General features: G+C 39.7%; 1 protein-coding gene across 4 annotated transcripts in view; it reads right to left on the bottom strand.

Moving 5' to 3' along the window:
• Positions 1-15,698, bottom strand: part of LOC111144071 (calcium dependent secretion activator) — a 469,442-nt gene that overhangs the window by 94,967 nt on the left and 358,777 nt on the right. For 3 of the 4 annotated variants that reach the window (XM_022498167.1, XM_022498166.1, XM_022498165.1), the window contains 2 exons: positions 7,379-7,485; positions 642-798 (listed from right to left, as the gene is read on the bottom strand). In XM_022498167.1, the coding sequence (XP_022353875.1) occupies positions 642-798; positions 7,379-7,485 (264 nt within the window). Of the gene's footprint in view, positions 1-641; positions 799-1,980; positions 2,002-7,378; positions 7,486-15,698 lie in introns of all 4 variants that reach the window. The other variant, XM_022498164.1, reaches the window with a different exon arrangement.

A 15,698-nucleotide genomic window follows, 5' to 3' on the forward strand; every position in this document is an offset into this window, starting at 1 on the left:
AGATTCGTGATTAGATACGTGTGGAAGAAAAATGGAATTCAAAAATATTCTACCCATTTGTTTCATTCTTCTAAAAAGGAAAAACAACCATGTTCCTTTAAAAAAAAAACCAGTAAAAACAATAATCGACAACTGTTTTTTAGGTTTTCCTTGTATCTGCTCCCCTTCCTCCCATGACATTAGCAGAAAGAAAGAACATTTTGTACCCCTCCCCTCCTTCATCCCTCTTCTTGGAAGGAAGGTCTATTTTATGGCTATGTGTTGTTGTAAGATACTGAAACGCTTGGGGTGATATTTAGCTAGAAATTGTTTTTCATCTAGAAAACATCTTTCAATAAAAATTTCAAAATGTGAAGAGGTTAAGTTAATTAGCTTGTTCAAAAGCAAATAAAACACACCGGCAGGAGTACCACTTGTCACACTGCTCTTGGGTTCTCCCGCCTAGTTAAGAGAGGGCTTCGGTGCAACAGGACATTTGTTGGAAGAAAGAGAAGGGCCATCAGCTGTTAAGTTTGGTTTTTGTAAAGCAATAGGAAAACTATGGAGAGGTTTCACCAGCCTGTGGTCTGACTGGGCCAAAGACATTTTAGCCATCTGTTTATCTGCTTGACTTAGGAAAGTCAACCAAAGATAATACATACAGTCGGTACGGAGAAAATCATTCAGCAGTTGAAACAGTGGAAAACTGTCCCACGTGTCTGGGGGCTGCACCTCCAACGCTGCATCCATGTCCACTGCAAACAGTGACAGGAACGTCTCTGCATGCTCCACCATCAAGTCTGACCACCACGCGAAGGCCTTTGAGATTTGGCAGAGAAACAACAGACAGAGAGGTGATGAGCTTCTCTCTCCAACCCAAGACATGAAGTCAAGCCCTCACTGGTCAAGATTATTTGCGCATCAGCAGGGTTTGGTAATTTTATTGTAAAAAGAACAGCATTTTTGATACAATGGGGCCTCTCAGCGTCCCAAGGCCATGCTTTTCATCATTCCAGGCCTGCCTCAGAAAGTCTTTATTCGGACCTGCTGGTCGAGGATGCAGCTGTGGAAAGGACAGACATGGAACTTCTGTTCAATTTACAATAATCCAGTAAGTTTGGACTCATGCTCTTTGTCACTGTTGTTGGCTAGCTCTTGCTATAAGGTATTCGAATTTGGGAGTTTCTTCACTGTGTTTATGGGTTTTCTGCTGGTCTAACTTGAAAATTTGCAGTTAGGGTTTACTTACATCTACATATCTGGGCTTCATTATCTATGGTCTTATACAAGCACAGCAACTCTTATTTCTCTATGCACTGGTCATGTTACTCCTATTTTATACCAGGTCACCAAACATTTGAGTCAAAATCTCTTTAAGTGGGGAGCCTCTGGTTTTGCATCCTGTCTGCAGGAAAGATCAGGTGTAAGCTAGGAAACACTAAGATTAGGACTTACTTTTCTGAGGGTTGGACACATATGTATATTGAAAACCAAAAAATATCAGTGAAGTAACTCATTTTCATGCACATGGGTCCTTGGAAATCATTGTGCAGGGTCTCAGGGGCAACATTCACATCGGACTGGGCCAGATGTGAATGCCATTCAAAGGCATGCATGCACGGTGACTAATCATTTCTGGCAAGGAGCATGCAGAATGAGTGGCGGTGTCGACAGGCCTTTTTTTTTTTTTTTTTTTTACTGATTTCAAAGAGAGCAGAGAAACAAAAACAAATTGCCAGCCCCTTCTTGTCCCCCACCTCCCCACCCAAAGCCGTAAAGTATTTACATTGGAAACACTTTCCGGAGCATTCACCGAAAAAAAGATGGGAAGGCGTTTGGAAACATGAAAGATGATTATGGAAATAATTCCATAAATGAAAGAGTTTGTTCAATGGCCAAGCTCTTGTGATATTTATTAGTTGTTTGGGGATATTCTAACAGCCACTAGGAGGCAGAGTAGGGGTCCACCTCTCTTCTTTCATGAGATTTCATTTTACTTACTTCTCCTTTATCAACATGTGGCTGGTTTGCAAATTAAATGGAAAAAATCAAGTCATGGACCATTCTGCAAGGTCAGCTTGGCTGGAAATAGACACCTGCTGTTTCCATTTTAATTTACGGTAAAACCTCACTGATTCAGAGAATGAGAGAAGAGAGGTGCTCATCTGTCAGCAAGAAAGCCTAAATTATGGGGTTTTCTAAAAAGAGGTATCATTTTACTGCTTTCAAATGCAGTCTGTAATCGGGCACCAAAGTAAAAGGTATTTGCTGGTTACCATACCGATGTATCATAAATGTAGAAGCTTTTAAAAACTTCTAATAATTGTAGACAAATTGACCTATAAAGTGAAGTCAAAGAGAAGCTTTAACTTCAGACGTCCTGGGATGAAACTTATGAGAGATCCTTTAGAATTTCCAGAGAAAGTTGAGATCATGTCAGACATTCTACTTAAGAAAAGTCGCAACAGCTGCATCTGCCGTTGAATTGTCAAAGGCATTTGTGTCTGAATCGATGAGGTTTTATTGCAGTTTTACTACCTCAGCATAAGAGCCCTGGGGTTTGGGCCTGGCTCCACTGACTACCTGACTAAATCTGGCAGAGGAAGAAATCCTCCACCCCACTCCCAGCGCTCTCCCAGCCATCTGTCTTTTAGGCAGAGACCTTCTAAATATTCGAACTTGCTGGAGTCCCACCCCCAACCCTGTATGGAGGGATGAATCTCATCAGTCCTAATGCAGGATATTTGCAAAGTTCACAAAGGCACACCAAATGTTGGCTGGAACTCATTCATTAGTCCTTTGATTAGCTTTATATCTTCAGGGTGAGTCCAAGTAACAGTTACTGGGGAGACTGATTTGCCTTCCCAGACATGAATCTGCTCTAGGATGACAGGAAAAAACAAAACACAGAACGAAAAAACCAATTCTAAATGTCTGAAATTAGAAATGTCTTAGCCCAACCTCATACACAGTTCTTACCAGGTTGATTTAAAAGTTGCAAACCAGAGACCTTAAGAAACACCCACTTCTACTATCTATTGAGAACTTGGTGCTTCACTGGAATTTAATAAAATTAAGAAATTATCTATAGTTGTTGCATTAATAGTCATGTAGTTAGGGGCACCTGGGTGGCTCAGTGGGTTAAAGCCTCTGCCTTCAGCTCAGGTCATGATCCCAGGGTCCTGGGATCGAGCCCCACATCGGGCTCTCTGCTCTGCGGGGAGCCTGCTTCCTCCTCTCTCTCTCTCTCTCTCTCTCTCTCTCTCTCTGCCTGCTTGTGACCTCTGTGAAATAAATAAATAAAATCTTTAAAAAAAAAAAAAGTCATGTAGTTAGGCAGCCCTACAAAGAAAAATGACTACTGCAATGTGAATTATCAGTTGGAAGTCTGGCACAGAAACTTAGGATTCTAGGATGAAGTTAATTTAAATATAGTAGTTGTAGGAGAAATGAAGACCAAATCTATTTCTGTACACCCAAGGTCATTCCTCCAGAACTTCATCATCAAACCTGACTCTCTGAGAAGGAGAAAAAGATTCTGGCAATGGTAAAACCAAACCAAACCAAACCAAAAAGCCATTATCATAATTTTAATCAAAGGAGCAGAATCTGTGTGACTGAGTGGACAAGGCAAGCTTTCAAATGAAAACAAAACAAAACCAAAAAACCACCCAGACCCAACAACTACATTTATTTTATGCTTGCTCACACAGGTGAATGCTGTTTTTGTACCTGAGTTAACTCAAAGTTCGAGAGCATCTAAAGTCTTTGGAAATCTTTTCCGAAGACAACAGGGAGGTTTACTTTGGCTTCTAATTACTTACCTGGTGCATTTCATTATTTAAAGGAAAAGATGTATGCTTTAGAAATACAGTCCACCACACTGAACACATTGTATATTCTGTACACAAACTACATGTATATATGTACCCCTTTGTATACCACAATACATATATACATATACATACGTATACATAGAGAGAGAGATTGGAAAGGTGGAGCAATGGTACATGAAGGCATAATTCCTGTGTGTGTGCGTGTGTGTGTGAATAACTTAGGCTCTGAGAGCAGAATTGAGCTGAAATTAAGAGGTAAATAAGGCAACTGCAACTGTATTGTGCCTGGGTGTATGTGTGATGCATTTCTAGCTGATAAGCATGTTTTTTCTTAGGGCATTTAATTACCTTGTATTGGAATTAAAAATGGTCCTAAGGATTGTTGTTTTCTTGGTGGGTGAGGCCAGTCTGCTTGTCACTTTCATTTGTGTGGTACCACCAAACAGCACAGATCTATAGCCAAGATTCATGCTCAGGATTTAGCAATTTTCTAGAGTTTATTGAGCACTCAGAATATACAGTGAGCACTGGTCAGTGGAAAAAAACCTTCATGCTTCATTCTTTGGGCAGCAAACCTCATCTTAAATGTACCAGAGCAAATTCTACCTCTTTAGTTGTAGCACAGGGGCTGTTGACCCAGCTATACCTAGAAATCAGTTGGGCAGCTTTTAAAAATTACTAATAGTGGCCCTTCCCCATGAGATTCTGATTAATGGAGCTGGGGTGAGACTGTGGCATCAGCCATTTTCAAGAGCTTTCCAGGTGATTGCAAAGACCACTCTACCTTGAAATGAGCCCATTCTTCTTTCAACATATGCTGTCTGTACCACTCATTTGGTACTTTTCACATAGGTTTTGTCCTTTTCATGATCACATATTCATATATTTTGCTTTCTTAGCAATTTGTCCCTAATAAGACAACAGCCAAGCTTTGTTGGGAACTTAGTATATGCCAGGCATAACTCCCGATACTTTACTTAATGTGGCCTTCCATCCCAACGATGACCATCTGAGGTAGATTCCATTGTTATCTCCCATTTATAGGATTAGACTGGTTAAGTCACCAGGTTGAGATCACAGAGCAATGAGGAGGTAAAGCTGGAATTCAAACTCAGGCTTCTCTGGCATGGAACCTGAGCTCTTGGCCACTCTGCCCTGTATTGTTTGAAGGCCAAGACCACCTTATGACTCCTTGTCCTTCCAAAAATCACTGAGATAGTAGCCTCAGTGTACAGCAGATAGGTAGGTTTTGATTGATTAATGAAATTTTTGTGATTGGGTGAAATTACTAATTCAGGAAATAATCTTGTACATTTATCTAAAACCAAACTGAGTCTCCAAATTCCAGTGTATGCTGAAGCTTTCAGTTGTAACTTCCCAAGGTAGTAAATGAAAACAGAATTGAATTTATTTCTACTCTATTTATTTACCCTGAATGGCTTTTGGATGTGTAAGATTAAAATATTTTTATGATGATGGTTATCAGGGCAGCTTAAGATGATGATTAGCACTTACAGAAAGATAGGCTTTTTGGAAAAGAAAAGAAAAAGATCTTCTTTGGCCTATCAACTTCCCTTTGGTACCTCTTTTGAATAATTTGGGAAAATATCCATCCTTCCTTAGCCTGTAGCAGCTTCAGAGAATAACGGGATTACAAATTAAGCATGTCTGTCATTTTTCTTCTTTTACTTAAAAGCACAGCAGCACTGCTGTGACTGGGGAAAACGATCCTCTTCTCAGCCGTGTTGGCAGAAATGTGTAGATTTGGTTCGACATCGTGGGAAAAGCCTGTACAGACAGGAAGGCCTCTGGAGATGGTCTGGTGGACACCCAGAAGGAACATACTTACCGTCCCTTAAATCTCAAGGGCCCTCAATCTGAAGAGGACATCCTATAGGATGGAGTAAAAAAAAATTCTAGCCCAACTTAATTTTGTATGTCTGGAGGCATGTCCATGTTCGGAAGGTGTTGATTTGGGTCCTCTTCTCCTTCCTGGCTGTGCACTGCTGGGTGCTTTGGAGATAGTTACACTCACCTCAAGGGGTCTTCACCCCATTCTTAAGAGGGTTTTTGGGAAAATATGATTCTTTGGCACTCTCTCTATATATAAATACTGTATATATGATTCACATACAGACAGTTGTAGAGGAAGATTAGTATCACTCTGGCCAGCTACTGGTTACTACGGTCGGTACTCATCTGCTCTGAGAAAGGGAAGTACAGACGGACATAGGAAGCTAAGACAGGCTAAGGACAGAATCCAGGCAGGTGGGAGGCGCGTGTCAGGATGTAACTGCAGTTGTTGTTAGGTATATCAATCGCTTCATGCACGCACAAGAGAACCCCCACATTTACCCTGCCGTGGAGGGCCACCATTTCACAAGCAGTCCACTGGAAGTTGCTGTTACATTCCTTGGGTCAGTGTTAGAAAGCAGGAGCACCCAGGAAAAGTCCCAGTAGAAGACATGGTACTGGAAGGGCATGCACAGACTATGACAGCAGGTGGCTGGCTCATTCGGTTTAGTCACATACCTCTTTTCCCTGCCACGATCAGCCGTGATTGAGTGGAACAGTAGAAAAACAGGGAGGAAATTTAAATATGCAATCAGGCATTAGTTGGGAAGATTGGATTTATGGTGTATTATATATTATTTAACTATACTGTTAATTTTCATTTATCATGGGAATGATCATTTTAAGTGCTTGAGAACTTGCTTTTATGGAATGCCTTGTTTCCCCTTTTGCTGTAGTATTAACTGGAGAGGAAGAGTGACAATTAGTGCAGTCTTCAAAAAGGTTATTTTAAGAGCAATGATTTTAAATCTCAGTTTTGAGACAAGAACTGATAAAATAGTTTGACAATAATGGAATCTTGGAATCTTTTTTTTTTTTTTTTAAGGGTTGTGTTGTTTAAGTCCTTACAGGTTTGGGATTTAGTTAGCTTTGAAATCCCTTAGTTTACAATGATTATCAAATGATCATTTTGACCGTGGTTCATAAGAAAAAAAAATTAAGCTGTATCTATTAACATGTATGTTGGCAATTCGACAAGTTGAACAACACAAAATAATTTGCTGCCATCACTGCATTTAGCAACCTAGGTCATCTGAGATTAACAAATGAAGACACTAGTGCAAGCAGAGAGTAAGTTACAGAGATAAATTCAAAAACATGGCCTGTGATCCACACACTGAATAAAATAAATAGAAGCAACAGGGTAGCAACAATGACAACCACAGAAGACCAAAAGTATTTTATGTATTCTGGACAATAACCATATGCTGCTTGAATAAATTGTCTTTAAAACATACTCACCTCTTTTGCTTGTTGCTAGAAACATCTGAAAACTTAAGCTGAAATGGACAACACGCAACCACTTTTTGCTTGTTTTACCCAAACTTCCAAAAGCTTCTCCTTTCCTTCTTCCCCTTTCCTTCTCTTTGCAAGGCCAGTTAAAAGAAAATGGGTGTTAAGGCATCTTGTTCGTGTCACTGATAGGATCAGTTCTGCACTTTCCATCTAAGGGACGCCCAAAGAGACATTTTCCCGCCATGCCTGCTCACCTCTGCGTGGTGCTCCTCATTCTGTTGGAGAACCTCAATGACTAGTTCAGCAAGGCGGATTGTGTCTTCGAGCTTTTTGGCAGGAGTGATTAACCGGCCTACATTTTCTGTAGTACAAGAATTTATGTTAAAATTCAGCGAACACTTCAGGCTAGTTTTGTGGCCATTAGAACTAGTGGATAAGAAATGTCAAATAGTCACCGATTTCTTTTTTAAAGTTTCATGCAAATGTTAAGTGCCACGTAATTAGTAGTGAGCAAACCATAAAGCCATTTTGTTATTATCACCATCGTCATTAGAATACATATGAAGAAAAAGCAGTGCTCCAGCTTCAAATTTACATAGTAAGCTATCTTAAGTTTATGACAGCCCATTTCAAATTTAGTGACATTTTGTACACACGTTCTTTAAAGACAGCATAAACATAACTATCTCAGATCGCTCTCTAGACTGCTGTGACCTTTGTTTCCTGCATTTGTGTCTGAACATTCAATACTACAGCATTGTTTTTCATTACAGGTCTGCACGTTTAACAGGTATGGGAATGTTCACTTTGAACAAACAGAATCAAAGGTTTGGCTGTTTTAAGTTGCCCAGGGAGGAGACTGAAAGTTAAGGGACGTTCCTGGGCCATTAGGTAGAAGGCAGCACAGAACCATTAAAAGGGTGTTGGGGGTAGATTACTGGACAAACTGGTGGTAGTCTGTTGGTACAACTGAAATTTTATCAGGTGGGTGGCAACAATGTACTTGGAACTGTTTCTTTGTTTTTAGTTTTTATAGTGTTGAAAGCCTTGTGTTTTTATGTGACTCGAGAACAAACTGGACCCTGGCTGATGTTGAGTTTTTTGTAGAGCTGAATTCATGGATATTTGATAAGGTCATTATGCTACCAAAAATTAAGAACTTTTCTCCTGGGGGGAAAACAGTAATATTTAAAATATAAAGGTTTTCGGCCAATGAAATTGCTTGAATTTAACCAGTCTGCACCCACAGGGGATCTTTTATTTCATGTTGAAACCTTCAAACCTTGAAGCCTCAGAGTCCTATGGAACACAAAGAGTGTAAGAGCAATAAGGACCCATTAGTGTGAGTCCCTAGGCAGGTATATATGTGCACAGAAGGACTGCCAAAACTTATTTTTATCTTTTCATCTAAAGCAGATATATTTAGACTTCAGGTTTTTCTAGCTAAGGGATATTATTCAATACCTCACAGGAAGGTTTTGTTGTTGTTTGCATTGTTGTCTTGGGGTGGATGGGGTTTAAACAAAATCTTGGGTGATTGCTAATTTACAAAAGAAACTTAAGAGAGTTGTATAATTTTCCTTTATACATTTCTTAGGTAGGGGATGAACATGTCACATGATTAGTAATCTGGGTTTAATAATGAAAAACAAATTCTGTGAAGCACTATGCAAAAAGAGTGTCTCAGCCAATGGAAACTAAGAATGGTAGATAGGGTTGGGTATGATTGTCAAGGTACTTAAAGTTTTAGTCCAACAAGGTCCAATGACTGGTGTGAAAGTGGCTTTCTGGATTTAGGCCAATGGATCGCACCATTGTTTCTACTGGGCGCAGGTGGTAATGTGGCTGGATATGGCTAAAGAGGGGGAGCAGCAGGGAACATAAATATACAGATCAGGTGGGGAATATCCAACACTCAAAAGAAGGAAATGTGCAGAGTTTAGGGTTGGTTGGCTCATTGCCTGGTCCAGAGCAATAAATACATGGGGAGAGAATGAGTGACAAGATTGACTTCTATGCTTTGGGGGCACCTAGCCCATGTATAATTTCATAAATGGGCTATCATAATTTCATCAGTAGACTTTCAGGCATTTCTACAAACATACTGTGTATATATGTTTGAGTAATATGTGTAGAATGAGGTATTTGCATTTTGATAGTAAATATGCATAAGCTACTATTTTTTATTAGTTGGTATTCACATTTACACATCAATTTGCAAATTCCTCATCCTATGCTTATTACCCATTCGACACATACACCCACATACACACATCACACACTTACATACATTTTCTATTAACCAGACAAGCCTGCACATTAATACAAATCTGCCGGAAATCCCACTTGGGGCACATCTTTGAAATCTCTAGCTTTAAGAATAAAGAACATTGTCCTTTGGGTGGAATACTCACCACATCTAGGGGAATTATAGGTATACATGACATATGATATAGACATGAAATAATTCCCACCAATATTTTTATGTATTTTCATTTAAGGACTGAATGATTTTTGTGTTTGGAGAAATCCAAGATGCTTAAACTAGGACCACCTGAAGATTTGTTTTAATATGCAGTACTCTTAGATTGACTACAATATATATTGATAGATACACATAAGTGTATATGTGCATGCAGCCATTCTAAGTGTGTGCACATGTACACAGATATGTGTATGCCTGATGTATATATACAAACAGTATGTTTAATAAAACCTTTTGCAATTTTACTTTAACATGCAACCATTAAAGTAAGCAGGTTAAGGATCCTTTAATCTAGGATGCTTGATCTTCCAATTAACCCATGTAACAGACTTTCATTTACTTTTAATTAGCTGCAATACCATTATCTATAGATCAAGCCACTTTATTGAGACATGACACTATTTTCTTCTTCATTTGCATATCTAACTGACTAGCTAAGTGGCAAAAATGGCACTAAAAACAACTTTTCTAAGATGTTGTCTTTAAAGAAAATATCGTGTAAAATCCTCTAGCACATCCTCCCTCCCCCCTATCAGAGGTCAAGGAGAAATTTGTGCTTAGACATGATTTTTTTTTTTTTTTGTCACTTCTGCTGTCTTGAAATGGATTGCAACATTCCTATCACCCAATCTTGTACTAGCTGGAGCACTGAAGAAGGGGAACTAAAACTACCATATACTTAGTAAACATTTCATACAACAGAATTGAAGCTCATAACATATAAAAAAAATCATCATGCAAAATGTTATGCAACAACAATGTTATTTTGTGCTGACATTGAGATTTGAAAATGTTGCATATGTCAGACATAGCTAGACAAAAAAATGTGGACATTTGGAAATAAATGCTCTCTTTCGACTGTCTTAAAACCTACAGTGTCAAACTCGAGAGCCTGAGCCTCAGCTTAGTATTCCAAACTGAAACAAAATTTCAAGAAGAAAAATGAACAGAAAAGCAAACTAAGCTAGGAAGCTGCTGAATAAAGTAATGGTAGAAGTTTACAGTACTTGGTTTTGGCCTAGGCATGCCTTTGAGCCTCTGATATAACATGCTGGTCTGCTTTTGGGTGGGTGGAGGAGGCCCAGGAGGTGGTGGGAGAGCTGCTCAGGAAGGTGAGGAGAGACAGTAAAAAAGGAAAGAGACAATGTGACTTTCACAAAGGTGACAAGGAAGATGACGAAGTCTGAAAAGAACAACCAAACAAGCGACAATGATGAAACACAGATGGAGAGCTGCTGATTTCTTGGAGTCACTGCAATATTACAGAGGTACCACACTGTGACAAGGGACGGGACTCTTACCAGCATCACCCGTACCGCCCTACCCGTACACTCAGAGGCTGAATGCGAACACAGGATGCCTCTCTCCAGATGGGTATACATGAATGATGGTAGCAGGATCATTGACAGAAAGAAGATACACTTTTGTTCAATGAAGAACGCCTCTATGTGAATAGCTCCTTCCTCTTTCCAATGAACAGACTTGATGACTATGGCTTCTCACTCTCAATATGCTACTTAACTTTCTTATGTAACGTTCCACCTTCTCCTTAAACCCCTCTGTGCTTCAGGTTCCTCAGCTATGAAGTGAGAATATTAGTATCTTTCTTTACGTACCTTGTGGGGCTGATGATAAGAGCAAATAAAACAATGCGTGGACAGAGCTCTGTAAAAAACCTAAGGTGCCTACAAACGTTTACTATTCTTCCCAACACTGTGAGAAGGCAGGAATTAATTGCTTTACAAAAGCAGATGAAGGGCCATTATTAGTTCAAGTGAGCTAGGGAATATTCTTGCTCCCTTTGTGGAATTTCAACATGTCAAAATCTGTCATTTTGGGGAAAAATGTGTGGTATCTGATTGTTTCCAGCTCATTTAATTATTTTCAATTTGGAATTCTCATGGCTTTTATATTGTGGGTTGAATCATATATAAAAACTTGCCAGCTTATCAAATATGTTACTTGCTATTCCAAATGTTAGAATACTGTAATCAGCACTTGACCCATCTGTCATGTGGTTTACGATATCAGCACAGCAAACATCCTATAACAATAGTCTCTCCTTCAATACAGACACAGAGCACTATCAGCTTCTAGAGTTCTCTCTCTTTAATGAGTGTCTCATTAACCTTAGACCTGCTCCTTTTTAAGAGTTCCTCATTTATAAAGCAATCTGTATGGTGAGGGGGGACACACTACATTGCCAAGTTTGCTTCTTGGTTTGCTTGAATTTTCAACCGGGAAAATGAATCTTATTGCAGGCTTACAGGAAATGGAATTCTAGCAACATTAATAAAAATATGAGAAATAAGGCTAAATATAATACTCTGGTGAAACCATCTATTGGAAGCAAAAGTTGATGAGGTCTTTTGCTTGTGGACGGGACCCCCTCAGTGTTTTGAATGCAAGACTTAAAAAAAAATTACCAGTCCTCTTATTTAGATCTTTTGTTTGGAAAAAAACTGTGCCTAAGTAGAATTGGAAAAAATCAGTGTGGAATTAAAGCTATTTAAGGGAAGGCAACTACTGATGTTTTCTTTATGAAAAAGTACTCCATATTCTAATCTGCTTGTTAAAATCTGGTTTTCCACCTACAGCTGTACTGAAAGTTAGGTACATCTCTGGTAACTCATCCTCATGGCTCTTTCAGTGAATGCGTGTTACCTGAGCATGCCATTTTCATGGTGACTTCTTATTCATTCTCACCCAGAGAGCTGAGCCTGTGTAGAGAAACACTTGTCCTGGTGGTTTATAAAACAATGATGTGTCCCCGGGCTGATCCAGAACCACCCCCCATCCCCCACGAGGCAGCCAATACATATTTCAGCTCAGTGGGTCTTGATAAAAATTCGTAAAGGGATTCCCTCCTGCCAACTGCCTGTCCAGAATTCTGACAGTGAGGTTTGCCACCATAGAAAAACAAGCTCCCTATTTTTTTTTTCTTCACAGAGCAAAACAAAAACATCATACCTTGGTTTCCAACTTCATTTACCCAATTACCATTGCTCATGTTTACACAATTAAATCTGCTTGGCTTCCAGAGAGAGAGTTAAATGTGACTGCAGAAAAACAAAAAGAGAATTCCTCTACATGCTCAGCTAAGCCAAGGAAGAGAAGCATCCAGGAGCGAGAGACACTCCAATTAGCCCTTAAATAACCTGACCATCTCTGCTTCCAATGAGGGAATTGCCAGTCCCTGAAATATCATGAGAGATGGATATGGTTGATGGAAAACCCACTTACTACCAAGTTCCAACCTATTGATGTGTTACTGAAGATGCCAGTATTAGTATTATGCTATCACTGGAAATAACTAGCCTGTAGCAATTTGCTACTATTTGGGAGTGGGTGGGTGGGTGGGTGGGTGGGGACAAGAGCTAGAGTAGGAAGAGAAAGCTAAGTAGATTGCCACGTCCCCCTTTCCAGAGTACACGGCTTCTCTAAAATCATGGCTCCATGGACTACACATTTGCTGCAAGGTTACATTTCAGCATAATTTCTTCAGTGAGGTTAACTATTATTTACATGTGATGCCCTGCATCTTCATCACTCCCTTTCAGGAAATTTCATCCCTACCACCGCAAAGCATATGGTAATAAAGATGTGGATGAATCAATGGATCAATTTCTCCACTCTTCATATAGCTATTTTGACTCTTCCCTACAAGGACATGGGCAGCATGGTCTATCCATTCTATCTCCAAAATGTCTCTTGATTTTGTCTTTCACTGTATTAGGTAATGTGCCCACGCTCTTGTCGATGGCACAGACATGCAACTCATGTCGCCATCTCCACCTCAACTGTTGCTAAAGACTGCCAGGCAGGTTTTAGTCCCTTTCTTCCGCTGAAGTTCATTGCATATGCGGCAGCCAGAGTGACCTTGTAAAGCACATATCTGAGCCTGTCATACCCCTCTTCAGAAGCCCTTACGAGAGCCCTTCATAACAAGAGCTATACCTTCATATGCGATAGCAAGAGAGTGCCTTTATAACAAAGGTCTACCTCCTCTGTTGATACCTCTACATGAGCATATATGGCCCTTAAAAATAGCCAATTATATTCAATGTCAGTCTCTCCCTATGCCCAATGAATTTTGTATTTCTAGGGGCTAAAGCGGTTCCTGGTCCAGGGTTGGTCCTCAAATACTTGTGGAAGAAAGTCCTCAGTGAATCTACCCAGTGCAGTGCTTTCCTGGAAAAACAAATGCTCTGTAGTTGCATCATGCGTATAGCTATACAATAACGTTATCTGTTACCAACAGACCCTGGTTACTTAACAAATATACTAAAATCAGTCACCAAACAGTAAACATTGTAACTTAAACTTCCAAACCAGAGAACAACTTTGGGTGTCTTGATGCAATTAAAAATGACTTAAGATCATTTAAAATATTTTTATTTAAGTTACATTATATCAACAAGGAAAAAAATAATACTATTATGTTTCTTCTCCAGTTCAGTATCTCTAGACCCCAAATCAGTCTCTGAAGATTGAACTGTTGCACCTAAGAAAAATGAGCTTAATTTTGGGTATACTGGACATCTGTTATTTGTGTATGAATAGTAACCTTCCCCAGGAGAATTGCTTCTCTACTCCATGTGGTTTTGTTGGGAATGTCAAGGAATATCATCCACAAATACAAGGGCAGTCATATGAGCCAAGCCAGGCCAATCACAGCACTGCAATTGATCATGGGTAACATGATTGGCTCAGGGATTAACATGTGACTCAAGCTGGGCCAATGAGGCCCTTCTCTGGAAGATTATACAATTGCCTGGAAAGAAAAATTCTTTTTCCTCTAGGGTCATCTGCTAGGACAAAACCATGTTGCTCCCAACTCCCCTATCACGACTCCCAGTCACATTAAAGAAGTCTGTCAGCAGTTGGAGAGATCAAAACACACTAAAATTCTTTATCCCCGAGTCAGTTCCTCCATGCATTTCCTAGTTACCTGGGGGGGTGGTACGGAAATTCCCTTTTCTTGCTGAAGATTTTTGAGTTTTTTATTTTTGCCACTTGCCATAGCAAGAATCCTACTTTATTTTATTTTTTATTTTTTTTTAAAGATTTTATTTATTTATTTGACAGAGAAATCACAAGTAGGCAGAATGGCAGGCAGAGAGAGAGTAGGGGAAGCAGGCTCCCCACTGAGCAGAGAGTCTGATGCGGGGCTTGATCCCAGGACCCTGGGATCATGACCTGAGCCAAAGGCAGAGGGTTCAACCCACTGAACCACCCAGGTGCCCCAGCAAGAATCCTACTTTAATTATTAAATATCCATGCAGTCCCAAACTAAGCTTTTATGTATATGACCACAAGCTCTTTGGGGCAGGATCTTGGGGGCATCTGAAAGGATGGTCAATAGAGGCAAACACTTCAACAAGGACAGGAATACCCCTGACAGTTTCTCCTGGGGAGCCAGCCCTCAACTTCGAGGACATCTCCTCTTGGGAATGTTTCAAAGACCCTGGCTTAGGCAAAATCTTGCAGTACCTCACATTTCCCTTTACCATAGTCAGCAGAATGTAATTATTTGTTTTACACTTGTGTCTCTACCTTATCATAAGCTCCCAGGTAGGGACCATGGCTGCTTTTGCTTATTGCTCTGGGAACTTACTGGGTATTTAACAAATATATGTAGAGCTATACTGCAATGTTTTATTTTGAAGATTATGATAAAAGGACAAATCAACATCCCCCTAGATTTCACAGACATCCTAACTGCAATCCCTGGATCAGTAGCTTCAGCACCATGTGGGAGCTTGTTAGAAATGCAGATTTCCAGGTCCCAAAAAAGACCTACTAGATCAGAATCTATGTTTTTAATAAGATCCTCAGGGATCTGTATGAACATTGAAGTTTGAAAAGAATTGTTTTATATTCTGTTTCTGAAATAAAATAGCATGTCTACACTACACAGTTGGATTTAGAAGTTTCTTTTTAAATAAAATAAATAATAACAGCTAATATATAAAATGAATATTTACTATGTGTCAGGTAGTGTGCTAAAATCTTTATTTGGAGTATGTGTTTAGATCTTCCCAGCAGCCCTTTGGGGGAGGAACCATCATCAGCCACTTCTACAGAAA

This window comes from Enhydra lutris, unplaced genomic scaffold (genome assembly GCF_002288905.1).
Source record: "Enhydra lutris kenyoni isolate GAN:26980312 unplaced genomic scaffold, ASM228890v2 scaffoldscaffold10, whole genome shotgun sequence".
NCBI classification, from domain to species: Eukaryota; Metazoa; Chordata; class Mammalia; order Carnivora; family Mustelidae; genus Enhydra; species Enhydra lutris.